General features: G+C 39.6%; 2 protein-coding genes across 4 annotated transcripts; both read right to left on the bottom strand.

Annotated features, from left to right (window-relative positions):
- Window positions 1–5776: 5776 nt before the first annotated feature.
- On the bottom strand, window positions 5777–14310 carry hbp1 (HMG-box transcription factor 1). Of its 2 annotated transcripts, none has more exons than XM_017406229.2 (11): window positions 14225–14310; window positions 12846–13010; window positions 12584–12761; window positions 11275–11395; window positions 11012–11126; window positions 10358–10476; window positions 9912–10068; window positions 9487–9631; window positions 7965–8252; window positions 6734–6875; window positions 5777–6646 (listed from the first exon to the last, which is right to left on the bottom strand). In XM_017406229.2, exons 2-11 carry the CDS (start codon window positions 12916–12918, stop codon window positions 6629–6631), a joined length of 1356 nt encoding a protein of 451 aa, XP_017261718.1. In that variant the 5' UTR covers window positions 12919–13010; window positions 14225–14310; the 3' UTR covers window positions 5777–6628. The 2 variants fall into 2 exon arrangements, with proteins under 2 accessions (XP_017261718.1, XP_024859544.1); XM_025003776.2 differs by lacking the exon at window positions 14225–14310 and adding an exon at window positions 13230–13287.
- Window positions 14311–14697: 387 nt separating this feature from the next.
- LOC108230155 (cAMP-dependent protein kinase type II-beta regulatory subunit) lies at window positions 14698–25634 on the bottom strand. 2 transcript variants are annotated; one of them, XM_017406128.3, is made up of 11 exons: window positions 24962–25634; window positions 22471–22506; window positions 20769–20821; window positions 20581–20664; window positions 20295–20401; window positions 20007–20160; window positions 17514–17615; window positions 17346–17420; window positions 17197–17265; window positions 16939–17074; window positions 14698–16043 (listed from the first exon to the last, which is right to left on the bottom strand). In XM_017406128.3, the coding sequence occupies exons 1-11, from the start codon at window positions 25224–25226 to the stop codon at window positions 15910–15912; spliced, it is 1215 nt and encodes a 404-aa protein (XP_017261617.1). In that variant the 5' UTR covers window positions 25227–25634; the 3' UTR covers window positions 14698–15909. The 2 variants fall into 2 exon arrangements, with proteins under 2 accessions (XP_017261617.1, XP_024859510.1); XM_025003742.2 differs by lacking the exon at window positions 22471–22506.
- Window positions 25635–26133: the final 499 nt, after the last annotated feature.

Here is a 26133-nt window from a genome sequence, read left to right as displayed (position 1 = left end):
GTATACTATCCGCAGCTTTAACCTGCGTTTTGTGGATAAGGACGGAAACCGGTTGTCTACGCAAAAGTAATTTCCTTTTACCGGATGGTGTTGGTTTCGACCCACTCTGGACATTTTAGTTGGCTGGAGCATACTGTCATAACTCAGGGGATTCTGTCCAGAGAGCGAAACCAAGACCAAACACGGAGGCGGATGTAAAGGTAAGTGAATTTATTTACAGGGTGAAAACTACATACAGTGGGCGGTATCCGAAGAGTCTGCAAGAGAAGGAGAGCTAGGTGAGTCTCGGGTATGAGTCTAAATCCAGACGGTAGCAAGAAGGTGGTAATAATGTCTCTTTGTTTGCTTACAGATCCAGGAGGTAAATACAGCGCCGAGGAGAGGAGGAGCAGTTCCAGGAGTTCGAGAAGTTCCAGAAGTGACGAGCCAGTTCCAGTGAGGTAAGTAGCAGAATGGTGTCAGGTAAGTAGTCCTTAGTTTCCGTAGTCATGGCGTGGCAAAAACCTAGGACGTAGGTAAAAACAGAGAACGTAGTTAACACTAGGAGCAAGAGTTCAGGTTAGATGCTGAGGCGGAGAATCTAACCCAGTAGGTTTGATGCTCCAACGAAGGTGTGATCACAGCCTGCTGCTTAAATCCTGTAAGGTCTCGTCAGTGGTATGAGGAACACCTGTGGACAATGATTAGTGGTGCCACCCAGAAGGTGGAGCCAAAACCCAGATCCTCACAGTCGTTCAATTTCCTCCCAAAATGATTCTCCTTCTGTCGACCCTCATCCCCACAGCTTTTAGTCGTTGTTTCTTTTCAAAAGAAGAAGAACATCAGCTTTTCTTTTTCAACCTGGCGACTCTGATTCCATCGTTCGCTCTCTGACTCTGTTTACATCCAGGGATAGTTGTACCAGCTCAATATCCATTGTGCTCCAAGACTGTCTAAAGTGTACTCGTCAAAGTTCAAATGTAAACAAACAACTCATAATTGTTGGCAACAAAACATGACTCTGCTGATTTTGTTTTACTATTACAAATCGTGTTGCAGACTTTCATGTGTATTTAGTGGTTATTTTTATTCCAGATGATAAACGTACAAACAAATTTCAAATTAAAATAAAATTATTTAAAAAGTTGCGGAATTTGACACTTATTATGGCTTTTATAAAAAGTCAATCAGACTTTTGTAGCTGAGTGAACTGTGTCTCACTAAAGTTGTGCTGACCAATTTAACTGGGTTGTTGGTTTCAATACAACTTTCAGTGCTGATCCTAAAAATAAAAGTTTAAAAGTCCTGCTGAGTTCACACATTACACAAGTTATCCCTAGCAAAGTTTAACGATCTAGAACAAACAGTTCTATAGGAGGCTTTTTAAGAGATAATGCTAACCAAGATCTGTCACTTAAAGTATTAGCCTTTTGCATACACTGTCAAACTGTCTAATACTACTAAGTCTCTCACATATACTACTTGAGTCCCTCACATTTACTATCAAAGTCTCTTACAAATATTACTATAGTCTCTCACACATACTATTAAAGTCTCTCACATGGGGTCTTCATGATGCCAGCACATACTTAGTGCTGAAAATAATCCGAAACACCACTTTGGGCATTGACATGTGGCGTGGTTGAAGGCTCGCGTCCCCATAGCTTCCCTCTAGAGGCAACATTCAGCTCCTCTGTGATTCTTGTCCTTTCAGCTGTTTTGTTGTTCAGCTGTCAGGGCAAAGAGCAAATTCTATCAGCAGGAGTAAATTCAGACCTTTTCCCCAGCCTGAAACCCGTGAGCCAGAATAATGGAATGATTTTCCCCAATTTTGCTGTGTTCACACGCCAACCAATTAGAGGTAACACACAGGAGAGAGCAGAGAGGTGGACATTATGAGGGACAAAAGAATAATGGCGGTATGTCAAGTTCTCGCGTGTCGAGAAGAAAGGAAAATAAAAGCACAGCAGAGTAAGATGTATGTGAAACCCATTATGTTTGCCTGCCTGTAGATGGTTTCAGTTTTTGGTGTGAATTAAAATTTTTTAATCAGTGCTCTTTTCATTTTCTATTGATGCTGAGCTCTTTTTCAGAGCTGCATGAAAAAGAATACAAATGAGATGTCATCTCAGGTTTTGGAGCTATGACTCAGTGAAACGCTAAGATTAGCTCATGGCAGATATATTATTATATGTGTGCTCTACACGTATTGATAAATAAGAAAGTTAACGAAGGAAGTGCTAAAGATCTCTTTGAATCATGCAAGTAATGATTCTTTTACATGTTTTATTCATCAGTGTGCATCTTCAAATGTCTATACATGAATGAAAACAGATTTTTTTTTAGGTTAGAAAAAAAATGATGCATTTAGGTTCAATCAGTGTTGGAAAAATCCCAGCTGTAATGCAACGAACAGGTGATTGTTTTGGTTATTTTCTTCACGTTGCTTCAGCCTCATCTTTGTGACCAGCACCTTGCCACCGGGCAGATGTCCATCAGCATCCTGTCACAGGTTGTTTTTTTTCTTTTTCCTGAAGGAAAGCAGATTTTTTTCATGATATTTGTAAGTTCTTTCTATGATACAGTTACAAAAAAATTTTTAAAAAATGTAAGGACTGCATCCAGTTTGAAGTCACTAAGAATTCGAAAGTGACAGGATAACGGGATGTTTTTTGTTTATTTTTTTTTTTTGCTGATCTCTCGAATGTGGAACTAAAGTCACAGGTACTTTTAGGGTTAAATCCTGAGTTGTCCATCAGTTTTCCTTACCAGCGCTGTCATAAATGTCTCACTGAGCAGCAAGCTTTTAGATGAGGCCATAACAGCGGCATCACTTTTCAATTTCTGTCCCTTAATCCTCCGTGGACTTTTAAAAGGACAGTGCATCAAAATCACTTTCACATCAGTTATACTAGATGACAATAACAAAAACCACAAATGTGTCTTTGTTGTTGTTCTTGTTCTTTTAATATCTTTCTGTGAAATGCAATATTTCAAATCTTGAGCTTTAGTTGTTCTCCAGCTTTGTGAGTGTTTCTGACACGCTTGTGTTTTCAAACCTGCCTTCCAATTGACACACAAACGTCTGTTTTCACAGACTGAAAGGGCTGATTATGTGGATTCTTAGAACATATATGCGACGCAGAAATCTCTTTGAGAAATCTTGTCACTCTCTCCTTTGTTTCATACATTTTTTTTTTCTGTCACCACTGACAACACAGTGAGCCATCAGAAATCTTAGGCTCTCATGGAGAGAAAGAAAAAAAAAAAAAAAAGAGCTGCTCTGATGGCTGAAAAGAAGTCCACTTGTCTTCTTCACCTGTACTCTTATTGCGATCAGCTCCTGTTTTTTCTAAATGTCTGTATCTGGCGCTGTGATTTAAGACATGTGACAAATGAGTAGAATACGTCTGAAGTGATTTATACCGCACAGACTTTAAAATGAAGGCAGGAGCTGCGTCTCAGGCACTCAACTTATTTTTCGTGCTTTGACAGATGACACGTTTCTGCAACCAATTATAGTAACCAGTATAAGGGGGGAGGAAAAAAAACAGGGTCATGTGTTCATACCAAAATGGCTTTTAGACATTACTTCCAGACAAAAACACTTTGCTCTTGCAAAGACACAGAGTCCCTGCTATCTCTCAGCAAATTACTAATTGCCTCTAATGAGACAGTCTTGATTAAGGTGCAGCTTCTGATTTACGAGGAAGCCGACAGTGATGATGACTGTCGTTCAGATTGTTCTTTTTAGTATTCATGTCTTCTTCGGGCGTGCTGTCACAGGACGTCAGCTGTTTGTCTGCTCGCCTCTCTTTGACGAACTGATGCGTGGAGTCGTTTGCTGCTAGGTGACCCCAAAGAATTCAATGACTTAATTTGTCTATTTTTGCCACTTCTTAAATCTTTAACTTTAATTTAGCCTGAATCCTGATGGCTGAGGTGGAAAAGGGGTTTCACACTTTTGAACTTTCGGTTTGGCCAGTGGTTTACTGAGCCTCAGGTTCTGACCCACAAAACACCGACAGCAGAGACTCTGAGGCCCCAACACCTTCTGGGTAAAGGGTGCAAACATTGCTGATTAAAGGCCAAGCATTTCCTGGTGGAATGCATATCACCCCACCCTCCTTTCATGACAGAGTTTGAAACTAAGATCGTCTTCTGATGAGAAGAGGATGGAATTGTAGCCGATTTGGTCACACTTTTCAAATGACTCGCGCTGGCGTGATTTCATGTGATCTGTAAGTGCTTAAACTATGTGTTGGAAATGACTTTCAGCAACTACCACATCTAAATTTATATTAATGTTTGTAAAAGCGTCTGAGTTAAGGCCAGTTGTGTGTTTGCTAATGTCGACGAGTGATAATAAGCCAAAAAAAAAGGATGCATTAACATCAAAAACAGCCCAAATAACTATTAAACTAGTTTTTTCCCCCTCCCATTTACAACTGCTGTTTTTTTTTATATATTTTATAACAGTCATGGCAAAAAAAGTGCTGTTAGCAATCACATTTTCATTTTATTTGATTCCTGGAAATCACATCATTACCACACCTTTGGGAAACACCATGTTAATCAACAACAAATGAGAGAAGACCCAAGCAGGAGCGTTCATCCGCAAGACAAGTTTGCTTCCAGTTTGTGTCAATGTGCTGCTCACGACGTGACACATTGTTTTCATTTACAGAATTGTGACAAGATTTGAAAAATGCTTTTAATTTTCAGCCACTCCTTCTGTACTTAAGTCTTCGTTTAAAATTTGCCGTGTTGTTCTGCACAGAAGCCTGAGAGAAAGGTGCAGCTTCTCATGTCTCCATCAACAGGAAAAGTATGAAACTTCTAGTATTTTGGAGCAGCCTGGTGTGGATGTGCATAAATTAGATTCCTGTGCTTGAAAGGATTTCTGGTTGTTGATCGGTGTTATTTCATGATGCGAGCAAAGCTGGGATTTCTTATGTTTATACTGACCACTTTCTATTTACGCATGAGCTAGACTCTCAGGATTTCATAGCAATTTTCTCTGCCCCGTACATCATTCGAGGGATGGTTTTATTGTCGTTTCATTGACGTGAAAGGCCAAATTGTTTTTCTGCTATTCTGAAACATGTAGCTTTCCTAACATAAATCCACCGTTTTATGACTTTTCTCTTTTTGTTGACTTTAAAATCATATTATCTTTTTAGAACAGGAAACTGAGAAGCGTGACATTTAAGTTTTAGGAAAAAAAAAATGTGACAATGGCGCCCTCTGGTGCCAACAATCGGCCCTGTTCCAAAACTATTATTCAGTGGAGGCAACACTTAGCAACAATTTATCTAAATTTATCACAATTTTCTACATCAGTAATGTTTTGTTTTAGTTTTTTTATTATTATTGTTGTTGTTATTGTTTAAATGAATAAACAAAAGTCTGGCTTTATTGCACTGTCTCTGATAAAAACATCTTTTTCATTCCCTTTAATTTGAGACTTTTTTTGAGATTCCAGCAAATATAAATTTAGACATTGTCCTCATTCAGCTCTTAAGCACCATTTGTGCACGACAGTTTTGATATTGCAGAAAAGCAGAGATAAAGAAGTCTAAAACATCTTCCGTTGGTTGTAAAACATCAGCTGGACTTAAAACAAAACCCCACATCAGTCTCGTATTACAACAGCACGCTGGTGAACAAAGAAGATTGTTTTCTAAATCCAATAACAGCACCGGAGAGAAACGTGTCGGAACACAAAGCCAAAGTACCTTCATAATGACAACTTGCAGCTGAAAAAAAAAAAAAAAAAAATCGCCATACACATGGGTGAGATGTTTAAAAAATTATTTATAATATAATACAAGGATATTTTGTGCAAGACGCTGTTGGTGCATTGAAACCTGTACATTATGAACAAAGTACTTAAAATTCAAAAGCAACCTGAAAGCGGAGCATGACTGCTTGGCCATGATCGTGTCAAATGGGTAACTATGAAAATACTAGATGTAATATACAAACTGTTTCACCAGTATACAATGGCTGTATAGAACCAGATTACATTATTTATATAAAGTGCAGAAAAAAAATAACCACTTACAGTAAAGGCCTGACGTGCTTGTGGCTGACCACCGCCACGTAAAGACATCGGTGGTTGGGTGGGTTTGCTTATTAACTCTTAGCCGTAGTTCGGTGGTAGGATACAAACTGTATGGATTACCATTCTGTGCAATATACTAAATCTTACAAATATCAATATGAATAATAGTAAAAATGTTATCTGAAACTGCCTGTTTACTATTACAAATAGATCTTTCTGTCATAAAGCACAGCCCTTCTCTTTGTTTTTCTACCACTGAAGTTTTTAAAAAATGACCTGAAATGCATGAGAGGTTTTCACACTTTGTTTTTTTTTTTTCTCTCTCAAGGAAATAAGACATCTTTGACATTAAAGATATAAGAAAATATATGCACTGTTAGTGACTAGATTACATGTTTTGTATACGTTTTATAATTCTGTTTCGTCACTATAATGTGTAAAAGTTACAAAATCGAGTGAATTCAGCATCACAGTTGGATCTCAAGAATACAGGAGAGCAAAGAGGCATCAAGCGGTCCGTCAGATTCAGCACCTCTCCATGCTTAAAAAACACCAGCTGTTGTGGGTTCTGGTGGGGGGTTTTTAAGTCTGCTGGGAACCCTATGGACAAAAAACAGCAGATGTAGGTTAAACCCAGTCAGTACGAAAAGCTTCTAGATTAAAATGTTTATTAACTGCGGTGCTTACTGAGTTGGTTCGTTTACGTTTCCAGCAGTCAGGATTGAGTCTTTTCTGCTCCTCAGCCAAAGCCTTGGCCTCCATGGTGTACATCCTCCTCTCTTCATTCTTCATCTTCTTCCACTTGTCACCCAGGATGACACTAATGGCTCTGGAGTGAGGGGATGGAAACACAAGAACTTTCACTTCCTATGACCACGTGTCTTTGTTTTTTAACATCATGTTCCTTTTATTTTTTTACAGAGTTTTTGAAGACAGCTTTTATGATGCCAGCGTAAAAGCGCTTTTTTTTTTTGCAAATCCTCCTCTAATCTGAGTCATCAACATTCATTTTGTGGAACAATACTTTCTACCGTTTGCTTCGTCTTCTTCTGCGATGACTTGATGTTACCAGCTGTGTAACTCGAAGGGATTTAACTTGTATTATTTGGCCAAATGAATTTCAGGAAGCATCCAATGATATAAAGCCAATGTCAATCATATTTTTACAGCACCAAAGTGCTTTACAGTCAAACCTGGCAACAATCTAACAAAATAAAACATAAAAACAAATAAAAACGAGACAAAATCTAGAAAAGAACATGTAGATTAGGTTAGAGAAAAGACATTTCCTGTAAAAATGCAGTGTGAATGATTTTGCTAAAATTTGCTGAAGAAACTAAAAATGAGTTGCTACGAGTTAAAAAAAATGAAGAGCAGTCGATAAAATTTTCTGAACAGATGCTAAAATTTGTTTGGCTGCAGGTTCACCTCCTGACCCTGAATGGAAAAGGCAGGTAAAAGAAAAAGGATTGATGGATGCCAAAGCTAGCAAAACCATAGCTAATACTGAAGCTGAAATTAGTAGAGGTGTGGCTAAAATGAGCAAAACATGGGGTTCAAGCAGCAAACTAAATATTTAAGCTAAATTCAGCTAAACTGATGCTAAAAACAGTGAAGCAGATGCTAAAGCTAACTTCAGCAAAGCATAGTTAAAATTAGCAAAACTGTGGCTGAAAGCTAGGAGCCGAATGGTAGCTAAAATAGGCAAAACAGCAGGTAAAAGCCAAAAGATGAGGACAAAAATAGAACAAGAATGCTGAAGCAGCTTTCATAAAACACGCTTTAAAGTAACTAAAGAGTTCTCAATTTATTTCTATAGAGAATTTTATTTTACAAAGATATATATATATATATATATATATATATATATATATGATGGTGATGGTACTGAGTAAATGCACCGCATGTCCCCGCTCACCTGTTGTCCTTTCCAGGATACATCTGCGTGTACTCCACTCTGTACTTCTTGGCGAAGAGCATGAAGGCATTCATTGGCCGCTTGCATTTTGTAGGCGTGGCACCACTGGCAGTCCCTGAGTTGTGGCTCCTGTTGGATCTGACACCGGAGGATTGCGGGGAGCTGGAGCGCTCCAGCTTGTCACAGTCTGGACTGACAGCGCCCCCGCTGGACAGGGAGGCCCTGCGCTGACGGGCCATGCTGCTGAGTACGTACACGGCTGAGGAATCGAGCGGGGTGAAGTCGTAGCTGCAGAAAAAAAAGGGTAACCAAGAAAAAAAAAAAAGACATGCTAGCATTATGTGCATTTATTCTACCAGAGTCACTACATAGAATGCAGTGTGAATACATTTTCATTTAAATTTTTTCATATGTTTCTGTGTACAATCACCTGCAAGACCAATGCTACATCTAAATATAAATTTTGCAGTCCCTGAAGGAATGCGTATGGCCCGCTGCCTTGCAAGCCAAAGTTTTAAACAAAGCTCATCTGTTAGTGGTCTGGAGTATGTCTTGGGGATGATTCTCAGCTACCACCACACCAAATTGTAGCTCAACATTTAGTTATATAGCACCTTTGTGTTTGCTAAAGTCAATTAGGTGTGGAGGTCATCCTGAATCAGGCTGACTCCAAAGGTCAATCAGATGTGCACGTACGTCCAGTGAATATTGTTTGAGAGTTTAACTAAAATCTGTCCAGTGGCTCATGGCATATTCTGCTAACAGAAAAAAACAAAAACAATTGTTCGCCTTTCATGGCGGTAGGTGATAAAGATGTTATTCTTATGTAAAAGTGCCACATACTGCAATTTACTGCATTTAGTTGGTTAAAAACTAAATGAAACACATCCCACACTTCCACTGTGTGGGATGACTGGATACAATTTAAAGAAGATCTCAGAAAATAACCACTTCAGCTGAATAACCTTTGGTATCAACTCAATTTAAAATGGCCGCCACAGATATTGAGCACTTGCAACGTGGCATGGATTCCTTCAGGAACGCTGGTTTTGTTTTTACAAAAACACACGATTGCATTTTTTTGATGAGGAAAAATTTGGAAATTGTTTCTTAATTATTCTTTTTGGAGAAAGAAAAAAATAATAGCTTGACATTTACACAAAACTCCATATATATTTTTAAATCTAGGAAGAGTTGTATCAAACAGGGAAAAATGCGAACAAAAGCTATGCTCAGATTTATTTGTAGAGAGAGAAATATCTGCTTCAGCTTGAATTTTTTAATCAAATCATCACCGAGAAACTGGACTACACAGTCAGTAACCAGTAGTTTAGCACTATACACTCTCTATATTTATGTCCTGATTGTGTCATGGCTTTTATTTTTTTCATTTTTTACTGATATGCCGTTATCCACAAAAGCAAAACAAGCTCTCTTACAAGTGGACACCTTCTGCTGTCGCTCCTCTGATTGATGCCTCACACACGTTAATACAAGCGAGACAAGAATTCAATGTGTGTACCTTCTGAAGGTGTCAAAGACAACTGAGTCATCACAGTTAATAGCATCTGGGTGGTTCGGTGGCAGGCACACATCTCCCAGCTGCATCTCATAGCAGGGAATCCCATGGTGCACCACGGTGAGGCTCGGGTAAAAGGAAGCCCACCCTGACAAAGACAGATGGCGCGTTACACATTAGCTGGAATTTAAAGCTGCTTGTCTGAGCAGAAAGCTGAAGGGACTGCATTCAGCAAACAGCATTTGGTCAGTGGAAGCTTTTATTGGCACAGACCTCTACATAAAATCTGGCTTTGATCTCTTAATAAAGGATAATAAATTATCACTAAATTCAATGCATGCAAATTGAGCTTTATCATCTGCTGCTGCAAAAAAAGAATAAAGAAAAAAAAACTACTGCTTAACAGAAATAAGCAGGTTCAATAGTACCTTTGTTTTTGACAAAAAACGGATGATCCAATCGGCATTCGGCTGTTAGAAGACCTTTATCTGGTGAGCCTGGGTCAAAGGTCAGTTTAAGAATTGCCTGGCCAAAAGAAACTGATTCTTCGTGGTTCAGAAGTTTAAGTCCGTCTGAACCATATCTCTGTAAATGAAACAAAACTTTTAGAAAAGGAGTCTGGATTTAGGAGCAAAATGAGCAAGCTGATGTCTCGACTAGTGTGCTGTTTGTTTCAAAACAGACGCCTAATTTCCTGAAACGTTTGTTTCAGTTGTATGCCATGGGACCATCGATGCAAATCGCTGAGAGGAAGCATTCAAGGCTCATTTGTGGGATCTGGGTACTTTGATTGTCAGTTTGTCTGCCATCTTGTGGCCAGTCCAAGAGAAGTTAGAATAATTATTTGACACGCTGTAGTCACTGGTTCTCTCACCTGGTTAGAAAATGAGGATTGTATCATGGTTTCATCATCCGAGTCATCATCCGAATCCCCCAGTTCATCAGCTTCCTGCCATTCCACATTAGGACCTCGATGGAAGCGCAGGCGAGTTCCTGAAAATCAACACAACAAAGCAGCTCGATGAGTGAGCTGCTGTGTGAAACACCGCCAAGGGAATGAAGGGAAAACTCGATGCAAGACTGCTGTTTTAACACCAGAGGTGAGAACAGTTTTATGAATGTCTGTTCGCCTCCTGCTTCCCCCCATAAATGGTCCTGATGTCGGGTTGTTGTTAGAACTTTTCAGGAACCCATTGGTGCCGTTTTGGCTGACCCAAAAAAATAAAAATTAAAAAATAAACTAAGAAGTTGTCTTTCAAATCAGGACAAAATTGTGTTTCTTAAAAAAAAGAAATCAGATCTGAAAAGAATATATTTTGTAGTCACACCTTAAAATCTGTGAGATTTGGAAAAACTATATTTTAATGAATGACATCACTGTTTTTAACTGAGGAGTACAAGTCTGTGTCATAACTTTAAAACAATTTTTTTGAAGTTATTTTAAAAAAAAATCCTCCAGTTCACATTAAAACATTTCAGTTAAGTCTAAGAGTATGCCCTGATGGATATGAATGTAAACAGCAAGAACCTTTGAGGAAGCAGTGCCAGGCTGTGGAGGGCCAGGAATGAGACCACGCCATGTCCTCATCATCAGAAAACGACGAGGACATTGAGAAAACACCAGACTCTGACTCACTGCTGGCCTGTGGTGGATAATGAGTTAAAAATAAAATTGAAAATCAGCCTGAGAATGAACAGTACATGGTGTCTAGGAGGAAATAATCACTAAGCCTATGGGAATGGATGATTCTTAGGTTTCGGCGGTGGTGGTGGTGGAGAGTGAGAAGTTACCCGGACACGCCTGCGCTCCCTGAGGTGGCCTCTGGAAGGATTGGGTGCACTGCTGGCTAACGGGGGCCGGGCATAGGAATGTAAACTGTTACTGCTGCCAAAGATGTGAACTGGAGATGATCTGAAATTAACAATGTGATAAATATCATTTTACAGCATGTGGTTGCAGTAGGAATACACTTGCCAAATAAGGACAGAATCGCTTTTGTGCATGCACATATTGGTTATATTGTTTATTTTAAAAGAGACGGACTGACCTTTACGCAACTTCAAGCAACATCACAGACAGAATTTTTTTTTTTTTTATCGATTGGGGAAATTATATTTTTGTTCGTGTCTCTGTGTACATATTAGTCTGTACCATTAGCAAAATATTTCATGAACCACAGGACATATTTTAATGAAACTCTCATAAAAGTAATCACCGGATGTACATCTACAACTGATTACCTTTCGGAGTCAACCCAATTCAAGATGTCTGCCACAGCTAAAGAACCTTAGGCAACACAAAAATGGGTATACCTCAGCTAATTTTATAAATATTGAGCTCAAATTTGGTGTGGCAGTAGCTGAGCGTCAGCCCCAATACATAATCAGAGCGATGCACGATGTGTAATATATTGGCTTAAAACTTTGGCATCAGCCCTGTCTGTCTGTTAACAAAATATCTCATGAATCCCTGGGCAGACTTTAATAAAACCTACTGAATATACATTTACAACTGTTTACTTTCAGGAGTTACCCCAATTCAAGATGGTTGCCACAGCTAATCGACCTCAGCCAACACTTAAATGGTTATAACTTAATAAAATTTACAGTTTTTGACCAAATTTTGCTGTGGTAGTAGCAGATAGTCGTTCCGAACACACATTCTTAGTGCTAACACGTGTCGCAAGATCTGACAATACCATGAGATCATGTATAGTGTTATTTACAATATTCGGCCTAAATGGCTATAACTCCGGCCTCTTTATAAGATGTTTAGTGTTTAAAACTGGGGCATGAAAGGCAGCAGGCGTTATGCATTCCTTCAATAAATGCACAATGCTAGGCCTCTAATTTATATCTAATTCTAGCTGATATTGATCTAAGTGGTAGCTAAAAATACAATTACAGGGTGCAATGTATTTCACAATACATATTCTAAGATACGTTGTTAACTTGCCAGTCCTGCTTTAAGAATCCCCCTCAGGTGTAATGGTGAGTCCTCGTGTTTTTTCATTTGTCAGTCTATTCAACGGTGTATGTCACAAACACAAATTTTGCTAGGCTTAGTTGATTTTTCTAGTCGGTGCATATTTGTGCCAACCTCTTGTGTGGAGCATCCTTCAGCAGAGGGCTCTGAGGACTGGTGGCGATTTTGGCTAACTCAGCGAGCCAGTTGGTGTTAGGCGAGCGGCTGAGCTCCTGGTGAGACACAGCTCCCACCTGAAACAACCCCTGAGACCTCTGGTCCTCCTCCACCTCCTGCAGCTCAGGCATGTCATCTGAGAAGAGATTGTGGTATTATTCACACTAAATTTACAGAGGAAATTAATTTTTTTGTTGTTGTTGGTAGTTTGACATCTTACCATATTCCATGTGGCACCCTGGTGAGGAAGGCAAGTCCTCGTTACACTTGAGAGGATCAAATGACTCGTCCATTCTCACAATGTTCTTGCGTTTCCTCTTCTTTTTGTAAAGACTCCTCAATGTGCAGCTTACTTTGCTTTCATCATCAAACTTGGACTCATCCGCTGCATTCAGAAACACACAAAAAAAAGAGAGAAATCATAACTTTCACACAGTGAAATTCCTGCTGAGCTTTATTTACAAAACCAATTATAATGTCTAACAATAAAAATTTAAATCTAATGTGTATGCTGTCAAAATGGTGTGCGGATTTCTGGGTTTTATTGTAAAACATTAACACAAGACAGATTAGTTTTTAAAGACTATTTATTTATTTATTTTACCATACATGATGCCGACATTGCCGATCATCTGTGGCATCAACATTATAGGAAATACAAGCAATCTTTAGGGAATCCTTTGTCTCTGAATCGACACGGTAAACCACTGTCTTGTCATGTGACCCGCTGCGTGGAGGCCGTGTTTATAAACTTAGACTTTGACGCATGCGCACCAGTGCTCATTCATTCATAACTGCGCAGCTAAAGCGATAAATAGGGGGAAAAAATAGGTCCTCATAAGAGTCATACAGAAACTTTAACCCACAAAAAAAAGAAACTACAAGAACACGTATTATTTCCAAAGACAAACTAGAGCATTTTCTATTTAAAATAAATGCAGAGTTTTCTTCTTCTTTTTTTTACGAGGCACCATTTTAAAGAAAGCCGTTAACGCGAAATGAATCAGCTTACAAAAAGAAGCAAAACGACGGTTGTTTCAGCTACAGTTTCGCATTCATAACCGTGACTTCATTGTGAGCGTGCTGGTAGTAAAATGTTTTTGTTTTTTTAAATGTGAACGCGTCCGAAGGGACGAGCTGAAAGCCACGGCCTACTTTGTCACTTCTTACAAGCAGCAGCTAAGCTTTCTGCTCGAACCCACAGCCTGTAGGGTCCAACACTGTAAACAAAAGAATGTCAACAAGTTGGGGCATGACGCAACCCCTCTGCTCCGTTCAAAATGAATGACACGAACACCTCCGAAAGCCTTTAAACCCCATTTTCGCGTCAAGCACGGCCAATTTCGCCAATTCGCCAATTGTTTTATCACACAAAAGTGCCCTCTGGTGGGTTTCTTATCATCAAAACAACGAGCGTCACAGCGAAAAAAAAAATAACCCCACTGTCGATCTCGACCTATCTGGTGTTAAATAAAACCATGACAACCTCACTAAAACATCAGAATGGAAGTGCAAAGACGCGGATGGCACGAAGATCGCGACAAAAATGAGTTTGAACCATTTATTTCTTCGAAAATAGGTACTCAACTTCCCACTTACCACAGAATCGCCATCAACAAACTCTGAGAGATTCACTCGAGGGGTGGGACTGAATGCTTCCAGAGAACGCCTCCTATTGGTTCTCAAGAACGTCGGTCACAAAAATATGGACATTCCATTGGCTAATGTATTTAGGCAACTTAAAGAAGGTGGGGCATGGTTTGTTGTTCTTGTTGTGATTGGCTGAAAGTGTGTGCCTGTCACTAGCCAGTAACAGCTGATTGGCAATAACGTGAACAATACATGGTTATTTTTTCTCTGCAATGTTGCAAGTACAGCAAGAAACAAGCTGCTATGTTACATTATTTTCTCCGTTGTACTGAAACCTTGCAATAGTTCTCTACTACATGATCTAGCAAACAAATGAATGACTGAATTGTGAATAACCTAATGCTAAACGAGCTACCACTGAGGGAAATCCTGCAAGGACATCAAGTACCTTGCCTTCAATGACGAATAATCATGCCACAAAGAATTATAAAATGTTCTTTATTGACATGAAAAGTGAAACCATTTTCTTCTAGACACTGTTGTGGTTTTGCCATCAAAACTCAAAATTGCTACCATAACATGATAGTGGGAAATCAGCATTTTTAAATGTAAGAAAACATTTGCAGACAGAATACAGACAACTTTCTGTTACATAAACAAAAGAAGAAGAAGAAGAAGATTTGTGTTAGATTCCGTTTCAGCAGAGATTTGTATGTTTTGGCAGAGGTAGACAGCAATAATGAATGTCTGAATAATGTTTATTTCACTTACACAAAAAGAGCTATTTTACAGTAAAACAGCAAAATCAATTCTCTCGAGACGTTGCCTATAATGACTGTGGCTTAGGAGGGAACTTTCTTTTTTTTAAAGTGGAACAGTAAATAGTTTTAAAATTTTACAGTAATGTGTTTTATAATCCTTAAAAAACTATCGGCTATCTCTCTGAAGTTTGCTTTGCGGTAAAAGCAAAAGGCAAAACGCCTCAAACACTGACCAACAATCAAGTTCTGTGTGTATGGTCACATGATGATAAACAGAGATGTATTTTTGTATAACTACATTCTGCTGTAATCACAATGCCAAAGATGTACTGGTACTGCGAGGATAGTTAATCTGTTTTTTTTTTGTTTGTTTTTTTTTTTTTTTGGGGGGGGGGGGGGTTGTCACGTCGGGGCTCATGTTCTGCTGCACCTCCTATTGTAACGAGAGAATGTGGCAAGTTTGCTCCCAATTATCCCAATCAGGAATTGCCTTTGGCACCTGGTTTGTAACGCGTAAGGTTTAGAAATTTACAAACAATGTTATACTGCTCGTGTCGCTGTCACGTTTTGAACAAAAGTGAAAGTTGAAAGTGTTCAGTTTTACGAACAAATAAAGCACTTGACACTGACGAGTAAAATGTGCACATTTTTCAGGTGAAAGTCAAGAGAAACGGACTTAAACAAGCTGTAAGCAGCTCAGATTTGGCTCACTGCGGATGTGACGGTCGGTTGCAAATTCTTCAGGCCTTGTATCACATTGTGTTACCTGACACTCAAATGTAGTGTGGTGGCTATTTACATTTATGTTGTCTTTTTTTTTTTCTTTTACAAAAGCTGTTTTAAGTAGTGATGTGGAAAACATCCACATAAGCATCTTTTCTTTCTTTCTTTTTTTTTTGTCTGTCAACTCCACTATAGTCCACTGCAGTCACCTCATGCACTTTGTTGCTCGATCTCTGGACTATTTCCAAACAAGGTCACCAGCTGCTCCTCATAGTTTGCGATGTTTCTCTTCATGATGTCCATGCACGGGCCGAGCAGTCTCTCAAAGGCTTTAACATCCATGACTGTCAAAGAAGAAAAAAGAGAAGCAGACAAGATGCCATCACAATCGGGTAAAGTAATGAATCTGGAAAAATGTTTATTCTGATTCGAGGTTAAAACAAACTACAAGCACTGAAATGGTTTAGCATTTACCAAAGATATGCATTCAATGATTATTTTCTGGGTGTTTTATTAAAATTCAGCTCATGGTTCATGGGCTATTTGGATCCAACTGAACATTAGCCCACACACAAAGGCAAAAACATCATCACCTTTTCACCTTTTGGCAGCGTGTGATAAGCAGCCTTTAAAAAGCCCAGAACTCGCTCTAACATTAGCATGAAAATCAGCTGTCAGTTGATCCACTGATTTACATGCTGGGATTTCTTTTAACAAGTTCAAAGCTGCTAAGTCTGAAAGTGATTACAGGACATTTTTTGCGATGGCTGCTCCCAGTGGTTAATGACCAGATGTCAAACATAGATTTGTGAAAACACGGAGGGAAAGTCAGACGTTTTGAAGCAAAGACAGATAATTGGAGACAATTAAAACAAAAATTGTGTTGATTATGGCACCATCGCACGTTTCACTATTTCACTACCTTATATTACAATTCCTGTCATTTCATCTCATTGTAATTTTCTTATTGGATGTTACTGTAAAGCACTTTTCTATAATTAAACTTCTATCACTTGCCTATTTTTACTTATTAGTGCAGTACCTCACACTTTGTGGACTGAGTACATTCAGGGCTTGAGACCTAAACTTTTATGTAACAGATTTTCAAAAGCCCTTTTAATAGAGAGGAGGGGGAGTAAACAGTATACGTAAAACAGTAATTAGGAGTAACTGCTTCCACACACTCCCACTCCCACTCCCACCCCCCACCCTCCAAACACAGAACTGTACAAAATGTACCCAAGCATTTGACACTCCCCACAGCATAGGCGGATGCAGCTCTGGGCTTGTTTGTGACAAGAGCCAACTCTCCAAAATACTGGCCCCTTGTGCACGTGGCGATATCCACCTCCTCTTCCTCCTGGTCTTTTTTTGTCTGGCATGAAAGAAATGAACACAATTAGACACTGAGCAGTAGAGTCTATACGCTGGGAACTCAATTTGAGTTGATATATCAAAGGATTGTCTCCTCTAAGACAAAAAAAAGAGCAAAAATACCCGGCTTCTCTTCATGGTGATTCTAACTTGGCCACTCTCAACGATGTAGAAGCAGTCTGCTAAATCACCCTGTTGGACAAAGTGATATGTGTAAAAGCAGAAGTCTTTACACAGGTTAAGAAGTCTTTATCAGTCCGGAGATTCTTTACCTGAGCTATAATCTGCTGTGAATCACCATACACCCTGGTGGTTAGCACGTCTACCACCTTCATTCTCTCTGACACCTGTGAACAAAACAAAATTTTGGTTGATGACAGTTTTATTCTAAATTCCTCATGCATTTTGTTATGACCTGGGAACAAAGTTCTTTTTTTTACCTCTAAGGATGTAAGCAGTGGCAGGGTTTCAATAAAGGCTTCGTACATCTTCCTCTTCTTGGCATTGTTCTTCACTATGATCCTCCTGAATGTCAGACGATCCTAAAATGCAGGTTTAGATGAAATAAAACAATGGGTTTTTAAGAGAAAGGGTTTTTACTGTCCGCACACCCATAGACCTCATGCTGAGAAAAGATTTTAATGAATTCAGGTGAAATGTCTTCTTCTTTTTGCTCCTATAAAATATTACATATTTCTAATGAATCATCTGAAAGCAGTAGTTCAGACCTTATGAAATGTGGCTCAGTGGAAAGGCTATGAACAATAAATATCTTACCTGCTGCAGATAGCTCTTTGAACGAAGTCAATTTAGAGAAATAGAGTTTAATTCTGAATGGACTGACAAACTATAAGCTAGTCCAAGCAGGGAAACAACCAAAGAGGATAAAACAACTTCAATCTGAAAAACTCAACAGCAATTTATATGAACACTTTTTTTTATAAACCATTAAATCACTGTCAAATTTGCATTACAGTTATTTATATAAAATTGTAGGGTTACATGCAAACACAAATAGCCACCACTATCAGCTAGCTGTAACACCTCCAGTACAGTCTGAGGCATTTCCAGCAGGAATATTATAATATTCAAGTTGGACTGATCAGCAGTGTAAAGGTTTAATATATATATTCACATGAATGGCTATGAATCTTTGGATATTGAAGTTGTTAAGATGGCAGAAATATACTTTGGTTTTGGCCCTGACTGGACTAGCCATTAGCTCATCAGTGTGGTCAGAAGTAAAGGTAATTTCTACAAACTGAAGTTGCTCAAAGATCTATCTATAACAGGTAAGATTTTTTTCCCCCATAGAACTCCACTTAAAAAGACCATCTATTTGAACTTGGAGGCACATAAACAATAGTGTAGACAAAACAATAATGGGAGGAAAGAAATTTCAGCATGAAAGTAAAGGTCAACATTTTTCCTGATTCTGCACTTTACCACAAATCCAGACTGCTCTGATGCCTATTAGCTAAATATCTGATGTCATATAAAACTGCAGTAAGTGTCACTGTCAGCTGAATTTCCAGTTAGCAAAAAGACTGACAAAACGACACCTTAGCCTTTGTCATATTGCTTTATTCCAGTGACAAAATGTAAATAACTTCAAATATTTAATCATGTTTGAAGTATGTTGTATATCACCCACAAAACGACAAGATGAAGAAGATTCAGCTGCAGAAACTATACTGTAGGACAAGAAAGTAGCTGCAGAGGGCGCCCTCTAGCAAGGAAAATCATTTCCCTTGAAGCGATCCAAACCAGTGTGCTTAGTCCTTCTGTATGACAGACCCTGGTCAAAGCTCCTCCGGAACCTTCTGTTGGCTCGGAGTCTCTTTGGCACATGGTCCGAGCCCTAATCTGATGCACGTTGAATGTGGACCCCTGCTTGTTCGCAGATTCCGCTGCAGACGTTGAGCAGTGGGAAAACAGCATCAGCGTGAGCAGCTTCTCACAGATGACATAACAGAGCTCTTACCCACTTTTTAAGGACATGAACTTCGAGGGGTCATGAATAATTAAACCGATTCGGCACGCACACTGTGGTTTCTTGATTATTGTTTCTTTTGTACGTTATTTTAGCATTTCAGGTATCAAAGCATTCAGCTTGTTCAGAAGCGTACAGCCAGGAGTTTTGGTTTCTATAACTTTTATACTTTTTGAAATATGAAACTTTTTTTACAATTTTTTTTTATTAAAAAGCACTGAGATTTCTTCAGGTGCTTCAAAATCTTTGTGCTCTTTACAATCTACTTCAGCATACTCTCAGACCTATGTCTCCGTGTGTCTCCTTTTTGTCATTTTGTCTCCTATGCATCCCAGTTGTCTTTTCATGTCTTCTTATTCATTCTTTCAGTGTCCTTATATGTCCTTTTTATTTTTCTATGCATTCCTTTCGTCTTTTTATGTCTCCTTACACACTTTTTTGTCTCCTTATGTTCTTTTTGTTTCCTTATTCATATTTCTAGTCTCCTTATGCATCCTTTTTGTCTTTTTATGTGTCCTTTTTGTTTCCTTATCTGTCCTTTTTGTCTTCCTATGTATCTTTTTTGTTATTTATTTTTTGTTCTTCTCTTGTCTTTTTATACATCCTTTTTTGTCCTTTCATTCCTCAGATGCAAATTTCAGCAAAGTGATTCATCAGTCACACTGCGTTTTCGCAGAAAATGCTATTTCTTTTCAAGTTCGCATTAAAACGCATGTGAAGACATTTTATGTTTTTGATTTTCTTGCACCCACTGGGTTTTATTTCTATTGCTGCCAAAACTGGACACTGAGCTTGCCTCTCTTGCAGCAGGTGGCATCGCAGCTCCAAAGAATCTGGGTGTTTATTTAAATTGTGCCGACTGACTGGATGCACGGTGTGTTATTCAACCTGAGCCGGGAGCCAGCTGTGCTCCCGCAGCAGTCTGCGCTGGTTTACTCACCAGGCACCAAAGGGCTCCAGGCGAGGTTGCAATTATCGTGGCTGCTCTCGGGGTGTTGTACATCAGAGCCAATTCTCCAAAGCTGCCTTTGTTGTCATAGCGGCCAACCATCCTCTCCAAACCCTCGATCTTCACGAAAATGTTGAATGTCCCACTAAAGAAGAATACAGTCGAAAGGATTAGTAGCCACATTTTTGCATTTATTAAAATATTTTTGTCTCCATTAAAACCCTGATGTGTATTGGTAATTTAACAAACACGCAGATTTAAAACATTCTGAATGAGCACCTTTGAATTACGTAAAAGTTATCCCCGTCATCATCCTGATCAATGATGTGCTCTCCTTCTGTGCAGAGCTTTTCAAACATGGCATCCAGAACCTGAGACATCTCTTCCTGAGAGGGAGAGAAACATAATTCCTTTCAATATCGAGGGTTTCAGCGAGTGTGCAGAATGAACGTGTGTTTCGTTTTTACTTTAAAAACATGACAATTTTCTCTGAATCGTGCTGTTGTCAGATCATCCTTTCTGCAGTTTGATGGATGGCCTTGTGCAAAATAATAAATCCACTCACTGGATCCAAGTTCTTGAACAGAATAATGTCCCTGCATGCTTCCTGTAGTCGCTGTCTCTGCTCATCTGTTTTGGGATGGGTGACCTGCGAGACAAGACACACGTCTGCAGATGAGCAAATTGTGGCGGGAAAAGAACATTGATCAGCAGTAAGTAAAATGTTTATGACTGCTTTATGGGATGTCTTACCCTTGGCTCTTTATCATCATCATCTTCATCAGGATTGAACGCCTCGGCACAAACTGCATTAGAAAGAGATCAACAAAGGACTGCATTTTTATTATGATTTTTTTTTTGTATTAATAATAACTGACAGCACTTTTACATTACCAGCCACAATCACTTGTATGTATAAAGCAGTTCCCAGTGTTTACAAGAGTCCCCCCCCTTTTACAAACCTAAAGTCAACACTTAAGGGAGTTACTCTCCTTCATAGCCTAAAAGAACTTGCTTGATATCCAGTCATTTTATGCATGACAGCATCCCCACAAAACACTCTGATAATACCTGTTTATTGGCTAGTTTTTCACAGAGCAGAGACCAAAAAAGTTGCTGCCCAAGAGTCTGCCGTTTTTAGCTGACATGACAAAGAAGATAAGAATTTTAAAAGGTCTTAAAGTGACACCTCAGATCTTTTGAAGTGGGGTTCTGTGGGAAGGTTGTAGATAGCTCTTTGAGCAACCTCAGTTTGGAAGAAAAAGAGTTTAACTCGGACCAAACTGACAAGCTAACGGCTAGTTCAAATGGCACCAAAGCCAAATCAGATTGCTGCCATCCTAAAACTGCAGTCTCAAAACTTTAATAGCACTTTATGCAAATCTTGTCTTATAGATTTTACACAACTGTTAATTTTGGATTCAACAGGATTTTCTTCAAGAAATATGATGTTATTCCTGCAAGATGTGTCCCAGACTGCTAGCTGCTGTTCCCGTTATGTGTGAAAAAAAAAGTGAAGGTTTATAAAACAGTGAAATGCCGTGAAATCTTTCATGTTGTTGTTTTAAGGTGGCCACTATCCACTTTTGTCTTGAACTAGTCGTTAGCCCTTCAATCAGGTCAGAACTAACCTCTGTTTTTCCAAACTGAGCCCGACTAAAGAGCTATCTACAACAGGTAAGATGTGAATTGTTGATATCTTTCCCGCAAAACCGTAATCCTAGCCCAATTCCAAAGGTCTGAACTATCATTTAAACAGGCAAAGGCTCAGACAAAAGATTTCACACAAAGGTTAAATAATAAAATTTGAGGAAAAACTTGAAAAACTTTATGTTTAATTAACATTAAAGGCCTGAATCCTTTCTAGACTGAAAAGAAAATTTCAAACATGTGAAGGAATCTTATTGAAGGTTTATTTTTTTGAGTACTTAAGATTGAGTGAGTGTCTTTCTTTACCCAGCAGTAATCTATCATCAAAACAAAATATAACAAATAACATAGTTTTTTATATACAGTTACACTTGGTTTTTATTTTATACAAAGCTAAATATAATGATAGTTTTACAGAATAATTAACATACATATCAGCAAAACTGCAGCCAGCAGTTCAAACCCAGAGATCCTATTTTACCGAAGCTACAACGTTACCTCTATTCTTAGCAAGAGATAATTATAAGTATCACTTCTTGTCCTGATTTCTCCACCCACGTCACTCACTGACATTATAAACTGAGTGCACGACAAAGTGGATTCATATGCTCTTATAAATCAATCCTATTATTACAAAAGGGGAGACATTAACGAAAAGCAGATGGAAAATTTCAGCACGCTGGTGCAGCCTCAGCGTTCACATGTCAGATCAGTTGTTAATGTTTCCAGCGGTGATTCTGTCCAGACGCTTTGGTTCATCAGGTTGTTATTAGCCAAGGTTAACTGGCAGCAGACTTGAACTCACCTGACGCTCTTCTGATAAATCTGTTTATCACCGGAGCTGCAAAACATAAAGGCTACATGTTAGGTTTTGTCACAAAGTCAACTGCTCAGACAGGTATTAACGCCCGCTGAGGACAGGTGAAGACAGATTATAATGTTTTTCAAGAAAGCAGTCGTTGGATGCACATCTGCAACTCACTGACTTTTGGAGGCAACCCAATTTAAGATGGCTGCCACAGCCAACAAACCCTAAACAACACAAACAAATGCTATAACTCAGTGGATTTTACAAAAGATGATTCAGGTTTTTGTGATTTTAAAGCAAATTGTTTTTATGTTACTCATTAAAAAGGTAGTCTGAATGACTTGAAGTGGAATTTTGTGGAAAAGTAATGAACTGTTATTACTTTACCTTCTATGGGTAGCTCTTTGAATGACCTCAGTTTGGAGAAAAATAGTTTAATTCTGACCGGACTGATAAACTAATAGCTAGTCTGAGCGAGGCCAAGACCAAAGTAAATGGCTGGTATTTTAATGCATCTGTAATCCATTCTTCCATAAACCTTTCTATTGCCATCCTTTTTGCATTTTGCATTTATTCAGGTAAAACCATAGAACATACCTACCTGCAGGTGCTACAGCTAGCTGCTTCTGCTACTATTTGGACTTGCAGACAAGCATAGATTTACATGTAACTAACTGTAATGCAAAATTGATGGTGATGTAAAAAGGTTTATAGAATAGTGCTCAAATGCCATTTTAATACATCCCTAATCTCAAACATTTTGAAGTTCATGCAAAAGTTACAGTGTAAATACTTCCATTGCTGTCAACCCATCCCTTCATTTTCTTCACCACCTTTTCTGGTGCTGGTGCCTATCTCCAGCTGTCATTATGTCAGAGGCGGGGTACACCCTGGACAGGTCCTAAATCCATCACAGATCACAGAGCTCACTGCTGTCTAATTTATATCATATGATTGTTTACACAGATTTCTGTGGTTAATTGCAAGAAGCAGCTATCTGAAGCACTTCCACTGCAGATGCTTTCTGCAGAAATATCTTGTCAACATTGATTCATCTTAGGAAATTTGAGTCATCCACTGAGGGAGGATACACTCTGCCATGAACAAAGAGGTTCAAGGAGGATTTTATTCCATCTGTCAGCCTTTGAAATGTTAGGTAAATGTGTTATGCATATATGTTGTTTATGTTTTTAATGTTTTGCTGGCAGCTCTGAATCAAAAGGCCCCTGGGGGAAAATGAAGTTACCTTGAACTTGAACTTATATTTCAGCAGGAGTAATTGTGTAATGTGAAAATGCACTATCAGTGCTTTAACTTGCATTATGTGGTCTTTCAGGCTGAAAGATTGTGATATTCCTGCCAAAAGTGGCCCAGGCTGCACTGAAAGTGCCACAGCTACCCGCTGCCGCCACTATTTGCTCTTGGAAATAACCTTAATCTTCAATGTAAAAAAAAAAAAAAGTGTAATGCAAGATTGAACACTGACATGTTTACAAACCACCATGAGTTTTTTGATTGTTTAAGGAAAGCAGCAATTCACTCTTGTCTTGGTCTTGGTCCTGCTCTGACTAGCTGTTAGCTCATCAATTCGATCAGAATTCAATTCTCTTTCTTCACAGAGCGATCTACAACAGGTAAGACATTAATTGCTCATAACCGTCACATCAAAAGATCTGGACTGTCGCTTTAAGAATCCATATTCATCAGAGGTAAAACCTGAATAAGGACAGCTGCTATGAAGTGGGTTTCAGGCCTCTGAATAATTTAAATGAGAACCAAAAATTCAAATGAGTTCCACAGGAAACAGGCGCCCGCACAATGAGCCGGAATGAAATATACATCAGCAGGACTCATTCATGGACATCCTGCAAAGCCAGTGTGGACCAGGGAAGCTCAATGAAAGTGTGGCCCTGACAGAAAAGGGACAATCCACCTGATAAATGTGGTGCACCTGCCCTTATGTAACCATTACAGCCAGTCCTACAGACTCACAGGGGTGCTGTGATGCAGCTGCTGCTCGCAATCCTGCACCGACCGTTGTGGGGAAACAGAAAGCACAAAACAAAACATACATGTAATATCGGTTCATGGCTCGCTTGGGTTGTATATCACCATATTTCACTATAAGCTAATGAGGGCAGATGGATAGCCAGGCCCGGTCGGGGGGCCTCCCTGCATCTGAAACAGAAAATAGTCAGTGCAGGGCTTTTATAAAGCAGAGAAAACACAGTGATTCTGCAGCTGTTGGACCATTTTTTCCTCATGAAGAGGGGAGCTGTCATTGTGACCCATCTTTCATCCTCCATGACCATATATGGTAAATGACAGGAGACGCGGATGCAAGGTGGAGTGTTTCTATCATCATCACGCGGCGATGCATGCTTCAAATAACATTAAGGTCACCCACATTCATGTACATTATGCTGCTCTCTCTCTCTCTCACACACACACACACACACACACAGAGAGAGAGAGATCATCAGCCCACCTGTGAATTCCTCGTCGTCGTCCTCCTCCTCCTCCCCGTTCTCCGAATCGATCTGCATGGCCTCGTCAATAAAATTGACCGCTTTCCCTGATCTCGGGGCCGAATTTTGCTCATTGCCAAAGGAGGCCTCTTTGGTCTCGCTGTCCTTCAGCTGGGTGAAGTACTGCAACGCGAACTCGAGCAAGTCCCTGGGCTGGTTCCTCAACACTTCCACGGTAAAGCTCTGCAACAGCTCCGTCAGTCCTTCAGGGATTTCTATACTCATTCCTGGTTTCAGTCTATGGATGTGGACCAAACCGGTTTGCTGCGAAATAAAGATTGAAAGAAAAAAAAAAGGGGGGGGGGGATGGTAAAAAAGATAAAACAGGATCGGGAATGAAACGGGTAGATGCTGGCCACCCGGTCAGTATTCCGCCTGCAGATGATCCTCGTTGTTGCCTAAATGAAAATGGCTCTGGGTTTCTGGTCCAAGCATCATCATCACCATCATCATCATCATCATCTTTTTTCTTCTTCTTCTTCTTCTTCTGCTGTTGCTGCTGCTGCTGCTGCTGCTGCTTCTGGCTATAGGAAACCCACGCATGTGACCCAGGAATCCATGGCAACCACCTATCCAGGGATTGCGTACATGAGCAGCAGCGGCGCACAAACTGCAGTCAGTCACAAAACACAAATGATGGGAAGGAGAGGGAGCGCGCGCGGCTTGATCCTTCACTCGCACGCGCAGTTTCTCAGAAAAAAGAAAAAAAAACAACCCCAGACGTGATCACAGAATCTGAGCTGTGCAGCGTGATGCTTTGGACCTGGTCGTCTGTATTTATCGTAATTGCGGTCATGGAAACGAGCGTCAAACCCAAGCTGCGCAACAAAAGGTGTTATTGCTCCTAAATACAGGGGAAATTAAAGGCCTAGCATTCCACGGGGGGGAGGGGGTGCATATCGCCCGCCGCCTTTCATACCAGCCTTTTAGACTGATGAGAAAGGAAGGAGCTATAGCCATTTCGGTTAAACCCTGAAAAAACACGCGATACTGCAATATCTCGCGTGATCTGCGAGCGCTTGCGTTCTGAATGACTGTCAGCTACTACCACACTAAGTCTGACCTCCATATTTGACTGAAGCCAAGCCATTTTTTTTTCTTCCTCCTGTTGGGTAAGGTTTATTAGCTGTGG

This window comes from Kryptolebias marmoratus, linkage group LG11, assembly GCF_001649575.2.
Source record: "Kryptolebias marmoratus isolate JLee-2015 linkage group LG11, ASM164957v2, whole genome shotgun sequence".
Classification (NCBI taxonomy): domain Eukaryota; kingdom Metazoa; phylum Chordata; class Actinopteri; order Cyprinodontiformes; family Rivulidae; genus Kryptolebias; species Kryptolebias marmoratus.
This window is presented reverse-complemented; position numbering and strand designations above follow the sequence as displayed.